The 22379-nt window shown below is 40.4% G+C and overlaps 1 protein-coding gene across 1 annotated transcript; it reads right to left on the bottom strand.

Moving 5' to 3' along the window:
- Positions 1-2753: 2753 nt before the first annotated feature.
- Positions 2754-10746, bottom strand: CCR6 (C-C motif chemokine receptor 6). The gene is made up of 2 exons (XM_089529461.1): positions 10738-10746; positions 2754-3809 (listed from the first exon to the last, which is right to left on the bottom strand). Exons 1-2 carry the CDS (start codon positions 10744-10746, stop codon positions 2754-2756), a joined length of 1065 nt encoding a protein of 354 aa, XP_089385587.1.
- Between the last annotated feature and the right edge of the window lie 11633 nt (positions 10747-22379).

The raw sequence follows: 22379 nt of genomic DNA on the forward strand, positions 1-22379 counted from the left end.
CCCAGGTGAAAATGGCGCAGGAATGTGTGTAGGGGGTCACTTTAAATTCCAAACTTTCCCTTATCACTTTCTACAACCAAAACATCCGCCAGCAAAACTTACAACTTCCCGCGATTCCAGCAACGCATGCACACAAGTGGCTCTAGGGTTAGGGTTACGAGACTTAAAATGCGCCGCAGCTATGCCGCAGCTTCCACAGCTGCATGGCAGTGGACGCTGCAATTAAAGCTTGACTGCAAACCACGCATGTCCCGGACCCCGACCCATTATGCGACGCAGCTGACACGGAGCTTTTAAACGGGCAACTTATATTTGCAGCGTAGCAATTCGGACGTACCGGTGCAGCAGCTTACATACGGAGCTGCGCACGTACGCCGCAAATCAAAAAGAAGCGGAAAAAAGCAGCACCTTTTTAATGCCGCTTCTTCCCGCTTGGGGCGTGCGGGGGGCGTGTTCATGGCGGCATTCAGGTAAGGGCCGTCTGAAGGCTCTACCTTCATGACGTCATGAATACACCCCTTTTTGCCCGTCTGTATCCCGCCCAAGAGTACTTGATAGCCCTCCCCATCTTTCCTAATGTATATCAAACCACAGTAGGTTTTGCTTTAATAGCAGAATGACATTGGGATAAGATCCCTGTTCCCCTCAAAGTGCCACTCTAGTTTTTGCAGTTCTTTTTTTCAGAGCAAGAAAACTATAGCAAGCATAGGAAAAATCATGAAGAAAAGCACATACTGGCTTGCACTGTAAAAATAATGCCATTTGACATTGTTTTAACTATCATGGCTCCTTGCTATGGAATTCTGGGAACATTAGTTTGTTGTGGCTCCAGAGCTCTCTGACAGAGAAGCCTAAATATCTTAGAAAACTGCAGATCCCAGAATTCCATAGCATTGAGCCATGGCCATTAAAGTGGCATCAAACTGCATTATTTCTGCAATGCAAATACAGCCACTCGATACCTATATCTATAAAATACAACAAACTGCTTATTGTGTAATTGATATACTTTTCGTTAGTTTTACCAATTTAAGTAATCTTTCCACTTAAAATGATCAGATTTCCTTTTCAGTCAGTTCAGATTTACACAGGAAAAAAGCACACTATTAAGCTTGTAAAATTCTATACTGTATCCTTCAGGTAGTTAAATGCAGAAAATATATTATGGGCCACTTAACATATCTGTATTGTACATTGTGGGATGACTCTTTCAAGCTTCTAAGTTCATTTATGATTGAAGAAATAAACAATTAGACTAGATCATTACACCTGAGGCCAATGGAAGCTTATACTAGATAAAAATCGTTAGTCCTTGAGGTGTGATAAGACTCTTTATTATCTTTATTGACAAGTTCAAAATTGAAAGTTCAAATGAGATAATACATATAGCATATTTTTAGAAGAAATGCTCCCTCAAGTGGTGAAAGATACCTGTTTTTCTTAACAATTGATCCCCCTCCCTTTTTTAAAGCATAGTTTGTTTTGTGATTGACTCTTTGGAGGCAAACAAGGCATTTAATTTGCAAGTCTGCGTGCTAAAGTACATATGTATTTTGTATGAAATCCCATTAAGAAAGGATATCTGAGTTAATTGTAGGGAATAGGCCTTTCCCTTAATGCCTAGTTTGGCCCTAAACTTTGGTGTTGTGGGTTGTCACTCTTTCTTTCACTCACTTTGTTTGATATATTTTCATAACTTCACCAATCATTTTTTTGTTTTCCAAATGCTCTTTTTCCCAGATCTTTTGAGAGCTTGTGAAATCCCATGATTGACCAGAAGCAGTCAAGTTTCATTATAGATCTAAGCATGTCTGACTTGGGTTGTTGTGTTGCTGTTGTTGTTGTTTTAAAAAAGGAATGGTTTCTCTATGTGCAGTGTTTCAGATTTCAGTTCCACTTTACTTCCATATGTGATGACTGACTTGCAGTCAGTGCCATTCTAGCAGGGTATTTCCCCCCATCAGTGACTAATTTTCATTTATGCTGAAATGCTTTCGAGTAGTAAAAAATTGCACAAATGTTTGGTATACGACTGCACCTCTGTGTATTCATTTATATTATGCAGAACATAATCTGAGATATGCATGATCGTACTTGTGAAGTGCTGAAAGTCAGTTCCAGTTCCACATGTTGTTCATAGCAGATGCATAAAAACAGGGTTCAGTGCTAAAAACCCATTGTCTGAAGAGTACAACAATTCTAAAACTGCATGTTTTGTTGAAATCTCTATAACTGTGAAATTTAATTTGAGTGGTCAATAAAAGTAACAGTGCAATAATAATTTTTGCAATTCAAATAATTACCATGGCAAATCATAATGATCTCACTTCATACCAAAACATAACTACTAAAAAGCATGAGCACGTATTAGAGTAAATGTGGCCAACCCTAGCTGTTCAAGTGTTGTGGGCTGCAATTCCCACCATCATCTTTCATTATTGCTTATGTTGACTAGAATCACTGGAAATTGTAATCCAACAAGGCCACCTGTTGCTCAGTTATAAGGGGAGGTGGGCAAAATGCAACAGCATGGGGTCATTGTGCTTTTCTGAAATGTCTAAAGGCGGGGGGGGGGGGTGGCATCACATACAGATATCTGGAAATATAGGCTATTGTGGAAGCAAAAAGATTTGCTGTAGCTGAAATTTCTCTAAGCAATATATAAAGTGAATGAGAAATAGATTAACATCTCTATTTGCAATATGTATAATTGTTCCATTAGATGACGATACACATTGAGCAGCTTCACTATGTTAATCATACATTTCACTTGTCTGTCTTGAATGAGCAATATCAGAACTTACCCTTGAACTGATTCCACATTTCTTGTATTGCACACAGCACAGGCCTGCTATTATTTTCACAAAGTGATTTCTAAATTTAACCCCAATAAATGCATAGAGCACTGGGTTCATACAACAATGGAAGAAGGCCAAAGTTTCTGTTACATATTTTGCATAGGCCATTAGCTTTTCACTCTGGCAAGCTTTATCCAATTTCCCCATTGATGTAGCTGTCACAAGGAGAACCATGTTATAAGGAACTTGACATATTAGGAAAACAATCACAATTGAGACTACCACACGGATGGCTTTACTTCTTTTGGAATTGTGAGCCTGCACCAGTGTTTTGACAATGAGAGTATAGCAAAAAAACATAAACAGCATGGGGATGAAAAATCCAAACAAAAGCTGGAGACCAATTATCAGTAATTTCAAATTGATATTGGAATCTGTGCTGGATTTATGTTCACAAATGTGCTTTGTCACATTGGATGAATGTGTGTAGCTTTCACTAAACATGAAAGTAGAACTGGAGAGTAAAATGGATGCCACCCACACAGCCAAGCAGATCACTTTATGGTAGGCTAGAGTCCTGGCCCGAAACTTAAATGACTTGGTCGCTTGCACAATGGAAATGTATCGGTCCATGCTTATACAAGCCAATAGCAACATACCACAGTTAAAGTTAACTGCGTAGATACCTTTGATGAGTTTGCATATGAAGTCACCAAAGATCCACCTGCCTAGAGCATAGTTTATTGCCCAGAAAGGAAGAGTGAGAACAAACAGTATGTCTACAACTGCCATATTGCAGAGATATATGTCGGTCATAGATTCACTCTTCTTGTATAATGCAAATGTCATCACCACAAATATATTGCCCACGAGACCAAACACGCATATCAGCGAGTATGCAACAGGAAGAAAAGTTCTTGTAAAGTTTCGGACTTCATTCTTGTCACATGGTGGTGTAATCTGAGAATAAAAATCTGTGCCATAGAAGTAATCTGAGGTGGTGAATTCTTCCTGAAAATGACAATGAAATAAGTTAAGACTTGTATTCCGATAAGTTCTGTTCTCAGCAAAGAAAGTGTGCAGAAACTTTTGCTTTTTGGTTTTGGAAAATTAAGTACATAGGATTGTATGCAGGATTGTATGAACATGAATTCATTCATGAACTGGGGAATTTCTTCCTGTCTTCTAGACAGAATCCCCCCTTGTCTTCAAGAAAAGCATTGGATGTGATGTGTGGGGAGGTGCAGCTGCAATGGGATGAGACAGCCAACACTGAAGATTAGGCAGAGGAAGCTTGAGCAAGATTTTTGTCCTCTGGAAAGTATGGGGATATCCACATTGGCCCAAAACCCTAGGATTGGGTAGGAGTTGTTGCTGTACTTATCAGGGGTTGGTTTTTTTAAGTCCAAATGTTGTAGTGGTCCATTTGGGGGCAAATTCCCAAGATCAGCCATGACATTTTCCTAGTACTCGGGTTATGTTTCAGTTCACAGTTTTGGACTCAACACCTGCTTCACCACCAGATATAGTGAACTGACCACCTTTGGCAGAAAACTTTGGTGCATTACAGACCGCCGAAAAGCGGTGGCCTGCACCCACCCCTTTTCCCGCTGGATCGAGGCCTCAGTGGCCAGAGCGGCAGCCGCTGAGGCCCCGATCCGCCACTTTCCAGGCCGCGGGGAAGCAGCAAAAGGCCACTTCCCCTAGGCCTGGAAAGGGATGTCCTGGAAGGAGCTCCAAAACGGAGCTCATTCCGGGGCCGCGGAAAGGGCGCACTATGCGCCCTCGCACGGCCCCACTACGTCACAACCGCGCCACCCCGTTTAGAGGCGGCACGGTCGTGATGTAGTAATGGCCTTGGCCGTGTGGAATGGCCACCACCATTTTGTGCGTGCTCCACGCATCCTAGGGTTGGGGGCGTCCGGAAAGGACGCCCCTTTGTAACCCTAGCATGCGCAGAGCGTGCTCTTTTAGGCCCGTCTGTAACGGGCCTTAGGTTGTCTCAAAGGGTAGCAAAAAGCTACTTGTTTATGTTCTTATAGTTTACTGTCAGGGATGAGGAAAGGAACTTGTGAGTTTTTCTGTCTCAAATCCCATTATAATTGAGTTGGTTTCTGGTACTATTCCCCTTGACCTTCTAGGTGATGGGGCAGTTGTCGTTTTTTGGTCTGCATCAGGCAGCAAATTGCCTTGGGCCAGCCCTGTTTTGACTGCAGGACTAGTAACTACAAGCATCTCCATGAACTACCATTATTTTTTCCTCACTAGATAACTTGTACTAAGGGTAGCTTGGCTAGATATTTCCTTCCTTGTTTTGGTTATATGTGTCTAATAGATTTCTTTGCTGCCAGGAAAACCACTGCACTAAAGATTTGACAATGGCAACATTCTGCTCAGTACCCTGGTTGATCTCACTGATTACTTCCTCCCACTAAAGGAGAGCAAGGTTCTTCTGTCTTTCTTTGCATCCTGCTTGCTACACAGAGAGAGAGAGAGAGAGAGAGAGAGACATACACAGAGGGGGGGGGGGGGAGAAGGAAGTGTGGGGTAGAAGTGTTTTTGATTTGTAAATACACTGACCTTCTTTTGTAAGAGGAGTAAAGGATGTTCTTTATTGCTTTGCTTCAATTCACAGCAAAAAAAAAATGGTTTGCATGGGAAAATAATTATGAGGGGCGACAGGGGGTGCCAAAATATTTCTCACCTAGGGTGGCCAAATACCAAGAGCCAGCCCTGCTTAGGTGCCATTCACACTGGGCAAAAAAAGCAGCTTATTTAGCTGTGATTCTGACTCGGATTCTGACTCGGATTCTGACTCGAATCTGACCCATCATTCCCATTAAAAAAGGGTGCAAACAGACCCGGGTTTTTTACCCCTGTTTTCGTTCCCATTGGTATTTTCCCTGTGGTAATTTGAAGCAGGTTATTTTGCTCCCCGTTCCCATTGCCCTTCCAGAACCTTTTTTTAAAAAGCAGATGTCAATCAAGTGCTTAAGCACTTAACGTCACAGCCAATCAGTTGCTGAGGTGCTTTTCCCCTCCGGAAAGGGAAAAGGGAGCCTCTGTTCACCTCAAATCCCTTTGGGTCCCAGGCTCTTCTGTGTCTCCCCATAGTTCCCCTGGGAAAGAGAGAAGAGGAACCTCTCTTTGGCCCCAATCCCTTGGCGTTCAGCCTCTTCTGTGTCTCACCATAGTTCCCCTGGGAAAGAGAGAAGAGGAGCCTCTCTTTGCCCCCAATCCCTTGGCATCCAGCCTCTTCTGTGTCTCCCCAGACTCCCTCTGGGAAAGAGAGAAGGAGCCTCTATTCATCCTAAACCCCTTGCATCCAAGGATCTTCTGTGTCTCCCCAGTCTCCCTCTAGGAAAGAGAGAAGAGGAGCCTCTATTCCCCTCAAATCCATTGGCGTCCAGGCTCTTCTGTGTCTTCCCATAGTTCCTCTGGGAAAGAGAGAAGGAGCCTCTAATCACCCCACATCCCTTTGCCTCCCCCATTGCTCCCAGGGCTGTCTGGGGGGCGATCATGCAGGCATGTACTGCAAAGCCCATCTGTTGTTCAGGCGCTCAGGCAGATGCAAAAAAATAAAAATAATAATAGTTAAAAATGGTGTTCAATGGCTCTCCTCACACATCGGTCTATGAATGTGGAGCAGAGGGGAGGTTGCAGGGGGAGTAATGTGTTTACTGCGTTTGGAGCTCAATGTAGCGTGATCGCCTTACCTAGGGTTACCATAAGTCAGGATCTCCAAACCGGGACAAATGTAGGACAAATGTAGGGCAACATTTTCAAATGTAGGACACATTTTTTAAAAAATGGAAGACACGCAAAAAATTTGAGGATTTTTTAAAAATGTTAATATAAATGCATATTTTTTAGGCATGATCAAAATGGAGGACATTTTGGCATTATTCCTAGACAGATGGCAGAAATGTACTTGCCCTCAGGTTCAACTGTACTTCTCAGAAGTGTGTACTTGGGCAAGGGACTGTGGTTTTTCTTCACTGCGCATGAGTTTGTAAAAATCACAGCAAGTTACATTGGCCGTGCCTCAGAGGCTTGTTGATATCAATATCACCATCATCATCATCACTATAATTGTCCAAGAAAGGCAGACTTGTTAGCATTCAAAGCGCCATAAATACACAGAAAATGTACTTGCATATATTTAATAATAAAAAATAATGAACAAAAAAATAAAAAACAAGGCAGGGGTGTATATATTTAATAATAAAAATTAATGTAATAAAATAAAAACAAGCAATAATAAAAATCAATGAAATAAAATAAAATAAAAAAGCAATAATAAAAATCAATGAAATAAAATAAAATAAAAAAGCAATAATAAAAATTAATAAAATAAAAAAACAAAAAATAAGTATTTTATATTTTTAAAAATTAATTAAAAAACAAAACAAACCCAAGGCAGACCTGAAATGGCCACTGACTCACTTTTCCACCTCCTCCTCCTCTTCATCCTCCCCCTCCTCCTCTTCATCCTCCCCGCCTCCTCCTCTTCATCCTCCCCATCTCCTCCTCTACATCCTCCCCATCTCCTCCTCTTCATCCTCCCCCTTCTCCTCGGCGCAAGGGCTCCTTGGGAAGCCCCGCATGAGGGTGCACAAGTGGGGGATGCGCGCGTGCTGGCTGGCCCATGCTGCAGCCGGGGCAGCGCGCACAGGGGAAGAGGAGCCCGTCCCCTTGGGCCAGCTGGCCAATGGTCGGCTGGCCCAAGGGGACGAGCTCTTCCGTCATAGCCCCGCGCGTGGGCGGGAAAGCCCCACCGTGGGTGGTGCGGCGGTGGCGGCGGCGGTGGCGAGGAGGAGGAAGGCGGTGCTGCCCAGGAGCAGGAGGGCGGCGCTCCCCAAGAAGAGGAGGAGGAGGTGGATTGGCGGCCAGCCGCATTAGCGGCCACAGCAATGGCCGCATGAGCGGGGGCCCGGAGCCGGGACAAAGGCTGGGGTTGGGGGGGAACCAGACCGGGGCAGGCAGGGAGCCCCCAAAATCGGGTTTGTCCCACGGGCCACCGGGATATGGCATCCCTAGCCTTACCCTGCTTCCCAATCCACTGGGGGAAAGGCTATGCGAATGGAAGAAAATGGCTCTGGCGTTGCAGAAAGAGAACAAAGAGGGTGACACCCCCAGGCCAGGCCCTTGAGCACTGCTCCTCCCATCCCCAGGTTCCCGAATCAGACACCCTTTCGTTCCCATTCATTTGCCCCGAATCAGACTCAGGAGGCAAAAGAAAACTCACTATAAAACCACTGTCTTTTTAAACCGATTTATCGACCTACAATTCTGGTTTTCCTAGATAAATCGATTCAGATTCGAATCTCAATGGGAACGATATGAACAATGCATGTCGAATTCGCGCTCAAATGGAAACGATACACCCATGATTCGCATCCTGACCCGCATTATAGGCTAGTGGGAATGACCACTTTGTTCTCCCTCCACTACCTGTCAAGTGACAACCTAATTAAAGACACTACCCCAAGCAAGTTATCACAGTCCCCCAGATACAGTGTGGCAGGGTAGGCAAAGAATCTCAGGTAAAAAGGGAAAAACTCATGCCTGGCCCTGCAGCTAGCAGCAAAACTTACACTGCATTAGAGACAGGAGGATGTCATCCAAAAAACGGAACAACAGAGGTAGATGGGACTTAAAAATACTCTAGCTGTGCCCCCAAGATGCTTGACATCATGGTGCATTGCAGCAGACATCATTAGCACTGGTCTCTCCTCCATTGGAAGCCAACAAAAGTGGAGCCTCCCCTGCAGCACCTTGTGCTGCATGGGTCCATTTTTTAAATTGCCTTCATAATATTTTTATCCCTGTGTTGGCAAATAAGAATCACTTAAGTGTGCTTAAATAAGATAATGCATTCTGGAATCAGTGTTTTGGCGTCTGTCTGTCTGTCTGTGTGTGTGTGTGTGTGTGTGTGTGTGTGTGTGTGTGTGTGTGTGTGTGTTCTCAAAGCAACTGCTTTATAAAAGAAGCCATCAGTGTCTGAGTCTGTTGCTGAGCCAAAGGGGAAGACTGAGACACAGTAATTACTCAGACGAGGAAAACCACAGGTTGCTGAAGTTGATTCCTAGCTCCCAGTTCCTTATTTGCATGAAATTCTGAAATACAGATTTGGACCAGATGAAAGTTTATGCCATCTAACAGAGCAGGAGTGGGTCAAAGGTGGCCTGGAGATACACACAGCCCCCAGGAGCTCTTTTGAGCCCCTTCACCTTCCCCAGTTCTCCTAAAAGCCCTGCACTCCAAAATATTATTTTAGATAACCCATGAGATGATCCCCAGTTGCTGCTCCTGGAGTGACATTTTAGTTTTAAACATGCCCACCCAAACTGGCTAACTATTTAACACCCTGCCCTATATCCAAGGATTTCTGGATAGCATACTTAATTTATTTCTTTATTTTTAATTTATTAAATTTATACCCCACCAAAGCATCATACAATAAAATAAATAACAATTTTAAAGAACTAAACTATATATGAAAGCATTTTATTAGTTATGACTAGAGTATCAAAAACCAGTTAAAACCATTTAAAATAATCTTAATGTGTCAGTACAGCTCACAATGAGTTTGTGAGGATAGAAAATGGGCTCCTGAACTCACTGCAGTTGCCTCTGTCATAATTCAATAACATCCAAAATCTACGAAACAATTATATCTTTATTAGACCAACCAAAATGCACAAAATACATGCTGCAAGTTTTTGAAGCTCCACTGACTTCTTTATCAGGAAAAAGTGTTTAAAAATCGTACTTAAATTTTTATTTCCTAGAGTACCCACATGGGCAGAAGAAGGAGGGGCCTGTCTGCATTAATGTCCCGCCACACCACCTGAACTGAGAATACCTACATTTTGAGAAAATGCAGGTTTGTGACTAACATTGTCATAATTTTTCTCCTATATGTTTTTTAACATCTTTTCCTGATGAAGAGTCCAGTGGAATTTTGAAAACTTGCATGTGTATTTAGTGCATTTTGGTTGGTCCAATACATATATCATTGTTTCGTAGATTTTGGATGTTATTGTATTTTGCTACATGGCCAACCATGGATAAATTTTCTGTCATAATTGATACTCTATTGAGTGTATGACACTATGAAGGTGGCCTTTTGTTCTTATTTATTTTTGTATATTTTATTTCTATATTTCAGAAAATGTTATTGGTATGATGCACCACATTTGAAATTACTGTGTCTGTAAATGAATCCACTTTTGAGGTGGATAAGGATGTTGTTTGTGTGTAGGACAGTCTCCTGGATGTGTATATTTGAAGCAGTCCAAACCTTATCTGTGATGGTCATTGTGCATTAATTTGACTGTCTGTCTGTCTATCCTGAAAGGGACAGTTTCCCAATAATAGCAATATGCTATATAATGTTATGGAAAGATTAATTTGTGGGGTGCAGGAGCATATAAACCTTAGGTCCTTGTTCAGAGGAACAAAGATTCAATTCACAGCCTGCATTGTGTTTCAGAATTTCACACAAATAAGGGACTCAGAATTAGGAACCAGCTTAGGCATCATGAAACTCTTTCAGCTGTCTTGCTTGTTTTTGATAAGGAGAGTGATTCATGCTATATGCTATATCATATCTTTTAAACTCTTACACCCTCAAAGGACTATCTTTCACAACTCTTTCACAACAATTACCTTTGGGTTAGATATCACAGTATTCTATGTACATCCGCACTTCTCCCCTCTATATGAATCAAATATCAATATAACAGGCTTTGAATTGATGGATTTAAAACAACCTGAAGACATCAATCTCCATTTTGATCAATGATTGATCCAAGGTATGGAAAACTTTTACTATTTCAATTTCTTCATCATCAACATTACATTTATGTCAATCATCCATGGTCATTATTCTTTATTTTCTTGATGTTCAACTGTAATGTAATCAAGAACTTACCCCACTCATGATAGTTCTCTCTCCCTTTCTCTTTTGGCCAGAGAAGAAAATGGCAAGTTCAGCGGGCTAAACACACTCTGTGAAGTAAACAAACATAGATTATTTAAAAAAAAACATAGTGTGAGTATGTGTGTGTGTGTGAATATCTAAGGTTTGTGGAGAAACTAGTCCAAATCTAACAAACTCTAACCATGTCCTGTGGCCTGTTAAAGACTAACAATTTCTATGTGCAATATGTTTTTGTGGACTGCAGACCACTTCATCAGATCTACTACTCCATAGCAAATAATGCATCAGAGTTGAACTGTAACATTATATTACAGTATGATTGAAGAGTGTTGAATCCTAATAGATTTTTGTTGTTGAGACTGTATTTCATTGTAGTACAGGTTTTTTTTTATAAAACAGTGGCCCATTCATACCACAACAATATGGTGCTACAATTTGACTTTAATCACTATGATCCCAACCTAAGAAGTCTTGGGACTGGCATTTTAGGGAGAGGCATTCTCAGCTTGAGCATCCCTGTGCCTCCCCAAACTAAAAACCATAGGATTGTAAAGTCGAAAGCTTTCATGGCCGGCATCCATAGTTTTTTGTGGGTTTTTCGGGCAATGTGTCCATGTTCTAGAAGAGTTTATTCCTGACTTCACCAGCATCAGTGGCAGACTCATCAAGGAAATGAAAATATAGAAGATAAATGTGTTCTAGGTGTGAAAGACTTTCAGTGTCTCCCTGCAGTGCTAAAAATTTAGGGAATGAAGGAAAATATCTTTTGGAAAGACATACTTGTCATCCTCCCCCAAAAAATACTTATACCTCTGACCACCCTCACCCCCATAATTTCATGGTATATTCAGTGGTCTTACTCCTTGAAATAATGGTGAGCAAAGGCAAAAGACTGCTGGATTTCTAGGTGATTTGCAGATTATCAGCAAATGTTTCATTAAAACATCTTCCCTCCTCCCTTCCAAATTAGATGACTGAAAAAGAACCCTTGGAAAAAACCAGGAATTGATTTGGGAGTGAAAGGACTTGTGAATTCAGTTTCGGTACTGATCATAGGGTTCCTGGGCTGAGCATGGTTCCTCCTCATAGTTGCAGTAAAAAACAAAATAGCTCCTGCAAGCATTCATTACACTTAAAAGATAAGGAAAGGATTAGGCAGGACTCAGAGTGAGGAATTAGTCTGTTAATGGCCTACTCTAGAATTACTGTATATTGCTTGCTATAGTATGGTATTGCATATTACATATTGTAAGACTGCTTTATAAAATTTAAAATGGCTGCCCACCCATGCATTAGAATTTTTAAATATTTTTAAAGGCAAGTTTCTGTAAATAGCCTGTGGAAGAAGAAAGTACTAATGACTAATACTAATGGTTATTTGATATGAAAAATTTTCAGCTGAATTATATGTTTACATCAATTAATTAGAATGGTGTCAGGTTTAGGAGATATGGTATCAAACCAGTGCAATAGTTGCATTAACAAGAAAATACCTGAAGAATTTGAATCTTAATTCTAGTCAATGTATGTTAGACTTACCTGCTCAGTCTGTCCTAGTTATTAAAAGTTAGGTGTAGCTATGTTCTCCAAGCACTGAAGTGTATGTGAGATGTCTTCTAATCTAAAGCATTGTGTCTAGAATTGAGTAATTCATGAAGATAAAACCATCACACTCAGCATTATGTTTGTTCCTCTATCAGTCTGAGTTAGCTTACTTTGCTTGTGTGGTTACTGTGGTTTTTTGAAATCTCACCACGTGTCAGCTCATTGCTACCACAAACCAAAGGGAAAAAATCAGCAATGCACAGAGAGAACAGGCAGGTGAAGCTCACATGCACCAAACAGACTTTCAGGTGCAGCCCATGTTTCCTGTCCCATTTTTGTGTGCATAATTGATGTGCAATTCATCTTTAGATTTTGTGCAATTATTCCTATGTGGCATGTATACAAATGAGAAAGATATAAGTTCCCCAGGGGCAGAAAACACAGATTTTGCTACATTAAAATACTTCACACACATTATTTATCGCTTAGGATGCACAAGACAAACACAGAAATGGGATTTTAGTATGACTTTTTAAAAATGTCTGCTGCAGAAAGTTTGACTTCTTTCCGACCACAATTATCCAGTGATACATACACTTGCTCTTGTATTTTCTCTTGCCGTATGCTTCAGATAAAATATCCATCTTTGAAATAAAGGTTAACTGTGTGCAGTATTAATTTGTTCAAATGTTTATTTAGGATTGTTGAAAAATTAATTTTTATTTAACTTGAAAAACTGTTGAAATATGGGACAGGTAGCTCTTTGGAGGACATGGCCACTTGTGCTCTTTTTAAAGCTGGGAAGGGGGAAATGCACTCTACCAGATGTTGGACTGCAGCATTATTGTATTTAATAGTATTTTATTCATTTGTATCTCACATTTCTCCCAGTAATGGAACTCCAAGGGACTGATAACATATTTAAAACAATGCAAATTTAAAAAACACATGAAAGCATTAAAAGTTTACATATAAGTTTTAAAAATCAATTAAACAATTCATGAAGTTAGAATATTAAAAATATTAAAATGTACTGACAGTCATAGATAATAATGAGAAATGCTGGGAGTTGTAGTTTAACATCTGAAGAGCCACGATTCCCATCCATGGTTTAACAAAAAGATGGGTGGTGCCTAGAAATCCCAAACTGAAAGGAGCTCATAGTTGTTCCAAACAAAAATCCAGTGCTAATTTAATTCCTTTTTTTTAAAATTTCAGCAATATAAGGGTTGGTCACAGGTGTTATAAGCAATTGGGAATTAGAACTACTTGCTCATCTCCTGTAAATTGTTCTGAGATCAGTAAGAGGCAGATGGGCCTAGTTTAAAGTATTTAGTACCCATAAAGCCTGATCCTGTTTCTTAATTTGCTCACAGTTAAGTTGTGCTGAGCATAAGCAGCTTATACCCTGCTAAATGTGCAGAGGATTGCAACCATAGGCTGTAATTCTTTACTCACATATTTAGGAGCAAGACTAATTGAACACAAGTTGGACACATCCAGTAAACACTCAGAAATATGGGATTCCACAAAAGAATGATACCTTTATTGCCCAGCCAAAATGCAAAACACACACAGCAAGGATTTGAAGCTTCACTGGCTTCTTCATTAGGCAAAAGGTATTTTAAAATAATACAGGAGGCAGAGAAAAGGTAATGGTTTTGGAAATACAGGTTCACATTTTGTATAGATATTATCTCAGTTCATTTGGAAAGATCACAGTGTAGATGGAGGACACGCCTTTCTTGGTCATATGGCGTCTGAGACAAAGGACAGTAAAAAACTCATTAGAAGTAGTTCTTCTTGGGATTCAGGATGTCTGTCATTGATGAAGTCTTATGCCTGTAACTTGGGTGGATAACACTGAATTTCACATGAAGTCTCTGTACTGCTACATCTGGAAGAACTTTTAGGTGCTGTGGAGGTAAAAGCCAATTATAGTCCCAAAAAAAGTTTTATCTCTGTTGGAGGTAGGCACATCTGAGCTCAAAAATGAGCTTGCAGGACATACATGCCTCCCCACAACTTACATCCAATTCAATAGTACCCCAACAAATTTTGAAAATAAAATATCGGTATACTATTATTTATTGTGTATTATAATTGTATTGTTTATTGCATGGATCTCTTTTTAAATTGTGTTCCCACAACTACAATGACCTACCTTTGTGCCTTGAAGCAAGCTTGCTGTTTTTGTTTTTTGTTTCTTTCTTAAATTCTTATACCTCAACACTGCATGTTTTGACAGCAGGATCAGGGAGTAAAAGTAGCCCACACCAACCCAGTGAAGTTATCTACCCTACCTTAATGTTTCATACTAGAAATTGATCAATAACAATTCTTGCAAGGATATCATCCTTGCAGCAGCAGGGCTAGCCGTCATTCAGCAGAGTAAGGCAACTGCCTCATGCAACAGATGCAGTGATGGCAGTCTGTCATCTCTTCCTCAATCTGCATTTCTTTTGAAAGACAAACATATGTTGTACAGCCTGTTGTAGGGAATCGAGATTAGGGCCCCATTCTCATTGGGGAATTTGCCCTGGGTGGAACTGGGCCAAATTTGGTAAGCCGGTACCGAATCGCCCCGGAAAGAAGTTCCCACTACGTTTTACCTTGATCAATGCATTTTGCTCCGCTGAAGTTCACATTTGCAGTACTGCTTTAAAATGGAGCCTCCCTTGTTGTCAAGCAAATTCACTTCCGCTTTCATCAAATGTGACATGACTTACATCCACTGGCCAACGGAATGGGTGCTTCCCCCCTCCTTTTAAAAAAAAAAACTGGCGGCAGCGTTTGCATATTCGGTCAACTTGCATGTATACGTGCATGTGTTGTGTGCCTTCAGGTTGTTTCAGGTTCCCTCCCCTTTGCATCCTCTGCTTTCCCTCCATTTGCCATCCCAGAATACCATTTCTCCTTCTCTCCTCCTTTGCATCCTCTGCTTTCCCTCCATTTCCCACACATATGTAGCACAAGCATTCACACAGTATCAATTTGCCAAATTGAACAGGAAACGTATGTAGGACAAGCATTCGCATATTCTGTCTCTCACACACAATTTTTTTTAAAAAAATGCCACTTGCAAAGTGACATGCTGTGCCAGTAGCAAACAAACGAAAAGGGAATGTAGCACAAGCATACATAGTCTATCAATATGTATCAATCTGTAGTACAAGCATTCACATAACCTGTCAAAAATAAAAATACAAAGAGAGAGAGAGAGAGAGAGAGAGAAAGCTGCCTGTGAGGGGGAGGCATGTTCTACCCACTGCCCTCCCTCTGACCTATATCCCTCCCTTGAACTTGACCCGATCATGACCAGGGCCGAGTTCACATTTGCCGGCAGCAGGAAAGAAACGGGTTTTCCAAAAAGAAATGGGAAATAATCAACTTTCAGAAAATCCGCTCTAAGGGGGATTTGCCCTTGATCTGGTGTGCAAGACCCTGATCCGGGTGTGTAAAAACCAGCGCCAGTGGGAACTTCTCACTTTTAATCCAGGTTACAATTCGGTGCAAAAGGTAATCTTAATGGCCCCTGGGATTGCCTCTAATAAAGTGTAACAGAGCATACAATCCCATTAGTAGTACCAAAGGAAAATACCAGTCAACTTCTGCATGTGTGCTGAAAAGTTCCTTTGTCTTTTGCCTTAGGCAGCAAAATATCTTGATCCACAGCCCATTTCTCTTTCCTCAGACTTTTCATTCATAATTCTCATTCTGCTTCTTGGAAGATACTCTGATAATTCAAAAAGTTATTGCTGACTTCCAATGCACACTTAACTTGGCATGCATACAATTTAAAGTCAGTAGAATTGGGATGCTAGACTTTTGAGACATTTCCTTTGTACATTTCCTCACATAAATGGCTGGAGCTGTTCAGTATTCTATCTGAATGTTCTTCTTGAATAGCTTCATTATGTACTTGGCGTATCCATTGTTATCTTTTTACTTTATTTAGGATACTTGATTCCAGCCTTTTTTTTTAACAAAATTAATGAATCAAGACTGCAATGGGAGGGAAACAAACAAACAAAAATAAACCCCAAAATATGTATCAGAAACTGATATACTGTGCCCAGCACATTTTGGAATTTTAAAATTCCTTCACCAGGGGCCTAAGAAACAAAAAAAAAAAAAAAAAAAAAAACACCAAAAAAACCCAAAACAGTTTTATCTACAATAGTTTTAAAATATGTTAAAAGATGTTAACTATTTATTCATACAGTACTCTGTTACCACTGAATGTAGCAATTTCCCCAGGTTCGTTGTAAAACATTTACCATATGATCCACTGCAAGCACTAGAATTTTTAATATTCACATTAAATAACATTCTGTCCACAATGTCTAATAATTTCTCCCATTATTTATATAGATCTGTGTGCTGGTAGTCATCAGAGGTCTGATGGTGCATTTTTCTTAAAACAGCAGAAGTAAAATCCATGATGAAGACTTCATTATTAAATTCATTAATGCACTATTCGTTCCCTAAAAAAGTGCCACCTCCTTGGAAAGAATTTTAAAATTCTAAAATATTCTGTACACAATAAAATACTGCAGACACGCTGAGACTTTTCTTCAGATCTCCAGTGATCATCTTCTCTTGGTGAAATTGCTGGTTGCCCATAAAGGCAAAGACAAACCCAGGCTATCTCAATTTCAGCATAATGGCTAGATTCAGTCCTCTTTATTTTTAATTTAGTGTTATACATCTTCTCAGCCAGTCCCAGGTTCTTTGGGAGGCTTAATTACAACATGTGTTCAACCAAGAAATATATAATAATAGTACAGAGAATTCTTATGAACACATGTGGAGTGCAGGTCTCAAAGAATGAAGTGTGACAAAGCAAGGGAATAAGTGTTGATTCCAGGCCACAGAACTTCTCTGTTTACCAATTAACCATTGTTCCTATATTACTAGATTTGACAAAGATATTTCTGAACATGGTTTTTGCACCATTAAGTGCTCCAACTAAGGAGAAAAACATTTACTGCTGTGGATATATTTTCTCATCATGAAGCTGCTAAAGCAAAAGAATTAATCATACATGAAACTGAACATTTGTGCTTTGGATTCACAAACCATTTTTGTCATTTACCTGGTTGTTGTTTTTGGCTGCCTCAAAGTCATTTTTTACTTATGGTGATCCTAAGACAAAAACACCATAGGATTTTCTTTGCAGGTCTCTTCAGAAAGGATTTCCCATTGGCATCCTCTGAAGCTGAAAGGGTGTGACTTGCCAAGGTCATCCAGTTGGTTTCCATGGCCAAGTTGGGAATTGAACCCTGTTCTCCAGAGTCCTAGTCCAATACTCAAACCACATTGACTCGGTACGTACATGATTTTAAAGAATTTGTCTTCTTAGTTCCTTATGATACTGCAATCAGTTATCAGCAATATTTTCTCAGATAAGAGAAGACTACTATCTTGGTCTTATGCATTTAAAGAAAGTTAAGTTTAAGCATTTCAGAGAATTGCCTTTCTCCCCCAAGAGTTCGCAACATTTAGAACAATTATTCCTCAATGATATTAAAAAGATAGTATGACCAAAGCATTAATTTCAAGCATTAATGACACTTATTTTCCTACTGGGGTTAGCTTCAGTCTGGGGAGTCTATAATGTCTGATAAATTCCTGGCAGCTTCCTCCAACTCCCCATGAGGGGGAAAAAACTTTGAGGGAGATTGAAAAAGCTTGTTGGTAAAAAGGTTGCTTTATTTTTGTGCTCCAGAAGCTATTCCACTCACCCAAAGGGAGGCTTACAGGAGTAGGTTTATCAATCTGAATGTTGGCATGCCCAAGGTAAAGAAATGTTCTGTTGTAGCATTATTAATGGGGATAGTCTGAACTCATATTTGAAAGGGAGAACAAAAGAACACTTTGTTTACATCTAAGTTTTTTCCATCTCTCTGGTGATCGTTACTCATTTGGTTTATGTGGTTACAAAATCTTATCAGTCATCAGATTTCAGTAATGTTTTCTCTCTCATCATATACCTGGCAAGAAAACAATGTGGATGAGAAATAGGTCACTTAACACTGACAGAAGTACTGCATTAAAAAAAATGGGGAAGAGAACAATTTCTTCAAATACAAAGATAGCAACATTAAATAGTACCTATGTTTCCCTAGACTAGGCACTGCCTATTTTGCACACCTAGTCTGTGATAGTAAGATTGTAGTAGCTAAATATCTAAATATCTAACCCTAACCCTTGGTCCCCCTGTAGAGGGGAAATGCCAGCAAGGACTCCTACCTTCTCTTTGGAAGAACAATGGAAGACCCAGCAAATTCATGTGACTTTAGAAGGGAATTACATAAGCATGTATACTGAGCCCTTAATTGCTCTTTAAATATAATTTAAAAGGGAGTATTTCTTTTAGGGGTATGGCATAATGAGCAATTGTAGTTACAAAGGTCAGGAAGCAGGTAATATTCTAAATTCATTCATTTGGAATAAGTTTTAAAAACAATTTAAAACAAAACAAGTTGTTATTGTTTTTTTTAAAAGGAGACCACAATTAAGTCATTTTAGGCGGGATACAAACCGCCGCTTTGCGGCACTTCCCCGCCGCCGCCGTTTGCTCCGCGCGGGAGCTGCAGCAGCCAAACCGCGCGGCTCCCACGCGGAGCAAAAAAGAAGCTCCAAAATGGAGCTTCTTTTGGAGTCGCGTTTGCGACGTAGCGAGGCGCCAGGGGCGCACTCACTACGTCACAAAGGACGCGACACGTCTGGACGCTATGCGTCCAGTACGTAAAGATGGCGTGTACATATAGGATACGTACTAGGGTTAGGGGGGTGCAGAAGCACCGCCCCTTCCTAACCCTAGTACGTATACTATACGTACTATATGGCGGTTTGTATCCCGCCATAGTGTTCACTAAAAGCTCTGCTGTATGTTCCACTGCTTTCTACAGTTTCCTATGTGATATTTCTGTAACAGTCAAATGTTTTGTTGACTAATTAACATTTGCCTAGATGCTCTGCTACTATTTAAAGGGAAAAATTAATATGTTTATGGACTACCTGTGTACCTGTAAGCAAGAACGTTGCCAAATAGTTGTAAAATAACCACAGAAATCTCAGTTCATTATCAATATTGCCATTTAAATATGAGAATAGCAGGAAAACCTAGAGATAGAAAAACATATTCTTAGTTGTTTCCTTGCAGAAAAATCAGTTTCCTGACAATCAGGAAAATCAAAGATGAAAAATATTTGTTTTCTCCTGCAGAGGGGAGCATGTTTCAGTCATTATTTTTCCTTGCATAAAAGTTCAAAATAACAGAAGATTTGTATTCCTAGAAAAACCTCCAGCTGGAGAAAGTAATTCATGTAGTGTAATTAAGGCCATTCACAGATGCTCTCCTCCAGGCACCCACCTCCCACTCTCAGGTCTAAGGTGAAGGGTAAAAATGTTTTCAGCAAGGGCACCCTTTTCGAGAAAGTCTCTTCTCAAATAGCCTGGTATCTACAGTGATATCTTTTAGGTATCACACAAGTTTTTCCCCCGACCTAGACTGCTGTTGTATTTTCGATCTCCTCCTGCCCAAGAGGAATCAAATCATAGGAAATGACATTCCTCTGTTACCCATGCTGCTTCATATAAATTTTCGTATAAATGATAGCCCTTAATGACCCCTAGATGAACTCTAGTAGCCTGTCCGCCATTGCCAGCAAGGCATGAGGACATGTACACACACCCCTGAGGGGCACCCACATTATCATTCTAGATAGTCTAGGAAGTCGCAAATGGGATTATCATATGGCCAGGAAGAGCAAATGTTTGCCTTACCTGACACTCTTACCCCCTTCCCAGGTCTGTTGTCCAAGCAGCTTAAGACCAGTAAGACAATCAGACAGGGGCATCCAGGTGAAAAGAAAGCAATTAAACACCTTTGCCAGAGGCAAGATTTTTGCCCTATAAAAAGCCCTGACTTTGGCTAGTCGGTGTGCCATTCTAAAGGTCCACTTACTCCATGTCAGTAAGACCTCTTTTTTGGTAGCCAGCATTTCTGCTCAAACCCAGGTTGTGGAGCAGACTTGTCCCACAATCCCGCATCCCATTTGCTTCCTGGAGGAAGTCTACATTCTGGTACGTATCACCATTAGCAAAGCCTGAAATCTCTTCCAACCTCAACCCTGATTTTCTTGAGTCTTGAATGCACGTGTGTGTGTATGCGCAGCGAATGTGTTTCCCCTATTTCAATAAATTAGACATCTAGTTATTAAAATCCGTCTCACCTCTATTTATTGGAACACCCTGGTCTCTTGGTATAAATATCGGGAGGGCAATTTTGTAGGGTCTTCGTAGCTGGCCCCCTCTTGCAATATTTGAGCTAATAACAATAATAATAAAATTCCCCTAAACAGACCATTGAGACCCTTGGCTACACGTACTCAAGGATGAAAATGGAGTTTACAAAAGCTATGTGGTAATGGAATGATACCATTTGGTTCAGCCCTGGGAAAGTGTTATAATCCAGCATCCATAAAACAGAATGAGGACTACAATCAGCTAGCTTGTACAGTGGGTCCCTGGTATCTGCTGGAGTTTGGTTCCAGGAGCACACACACACACACATGAATCCGTGGAAGCTCAAGTCTCATTAAATACAATGGCATATTCAAATCACGTCCCTTATATAAAATGGCAGAATCAAGATTTGCTTTTTGGAATTTATGTATTTTAAAAATATTTTCGAACTGTGGATTTTTTAATCCCTCGATACAGAAGGCCACCAGTACAACAATCTCTCAGACATTCTCCTGCTCCAACAACACCAGGTGACCTTACTCCCCGGGTTTTGCTTAGAGCTACAACAGAAAAACATCTCTTAAAATATAAATGATCATAACATTAGTTATTCCATATTCATCCAGCAGAACTCATATTTTGAACTATATGTATAAACACATTGTCTCTCAAAAATCTCCAAAGCATTTGTAGGCCATTTCATTAAATATCTCTAGGGAAAGGAAAACTTCTCATCAGTTTCCCAGCAGCTCACAAGTAGCAATGGCAAATGGTAACACCAGCATTGGCAACCTACCATTCTGCATCTTCCATAATGTCCTATACCTAGTACTCTTCTCAGATGCTGGGGATGGGGGAAGGTGTCCACACAAAAAAGGGTGAAGAAAATTTGGAATAAACTCTACAAGGGATGTTATGTTTCTAAGGAAGCATCTGTAGCGGACAACCCTCAGATGTTTCAGAAAAATGTAAGAAATTTTGGCTTAGTACTATCACTATCCAGAGTTCAGCATCTTCCCATGGGCTCCCAAACTTTAAATTACTACCAGGTCCTTGAAACTATACCATCTAACATGGCCACTTCTAACAAAACTCCTTCCCCATAACCCTCATAGTAGAGTGCGTCCTTGCTTTACACAGGGGATCCGTTCCGGACTCCCCCATGTAAAGCAAATACTGCCTATGCAGCGCAGCGGTGCACACACCCCATTAGTCCCTATGGGACATGCTGCCCCTTCTCCCCGTGTGGCTTTCGGGGGCTGATGTTGTGTCCAGCTCTACAACAGCAGTGCCATATCCAATTATCCCCCAATTTCTCAAAAGTATTTTTTGCTACTAAACAAGAGTTCCATTTTTGCACCTCATTCTCTGGGGCTTTAAGAATTTATCTTGGTGGTAGTTTTTCACTTCTACCTTACCTTTGCAACGGGGCCAGCTGTTGCTTGTGTGTATGTGTGGGGTTTTTTTCCTTCGTTTTCTTTCTATTACACATTTCTTCATTTCCATACAGCCCTCCTGGGTGCTCACACTTCCTAATTTGGATAGGTCTTTTTACTTAATGTCTTCCCATGGCTATAATTAAAATGTGGACAGTTGAGGAGGCTGTCAGCTGGCAGAGACAATTCTACAATTAAAGGCCAGGCCATTCACATACATAGTGTTTAGTCATCTCATAAGTTACAGGCAAAACCCTTGAATTTTACCCATGAATTCTCCAAAAAAATTTATCTTCCTTTGAAAATGTTATACCAAGAAATAAACAGCTAAAACAGTTTTCACTTGTTTTAACTTAAAATGTATCTGAGAGGTTAGTGGTACAGTACCTAAAAATT

The sequence above is a fragment of the Sceloporus occidentalis genome, unplaced genomic scaffold, assembly GCF_023333645.1.
Source record: "Sceloporus occidentalis isolate IW3139 unplaced genomic scaffold, rSceOcc1.0.p SCAF_6, whole genome shotgun sequence".
Taxonomy (NCBI): domain Eukaryota; kingdom Metazoa; phylum Chordata; class Lepidosauria; order Squamata; family Phrynosomatidae; genus Sceloporus; species Sceloporus occidentalis.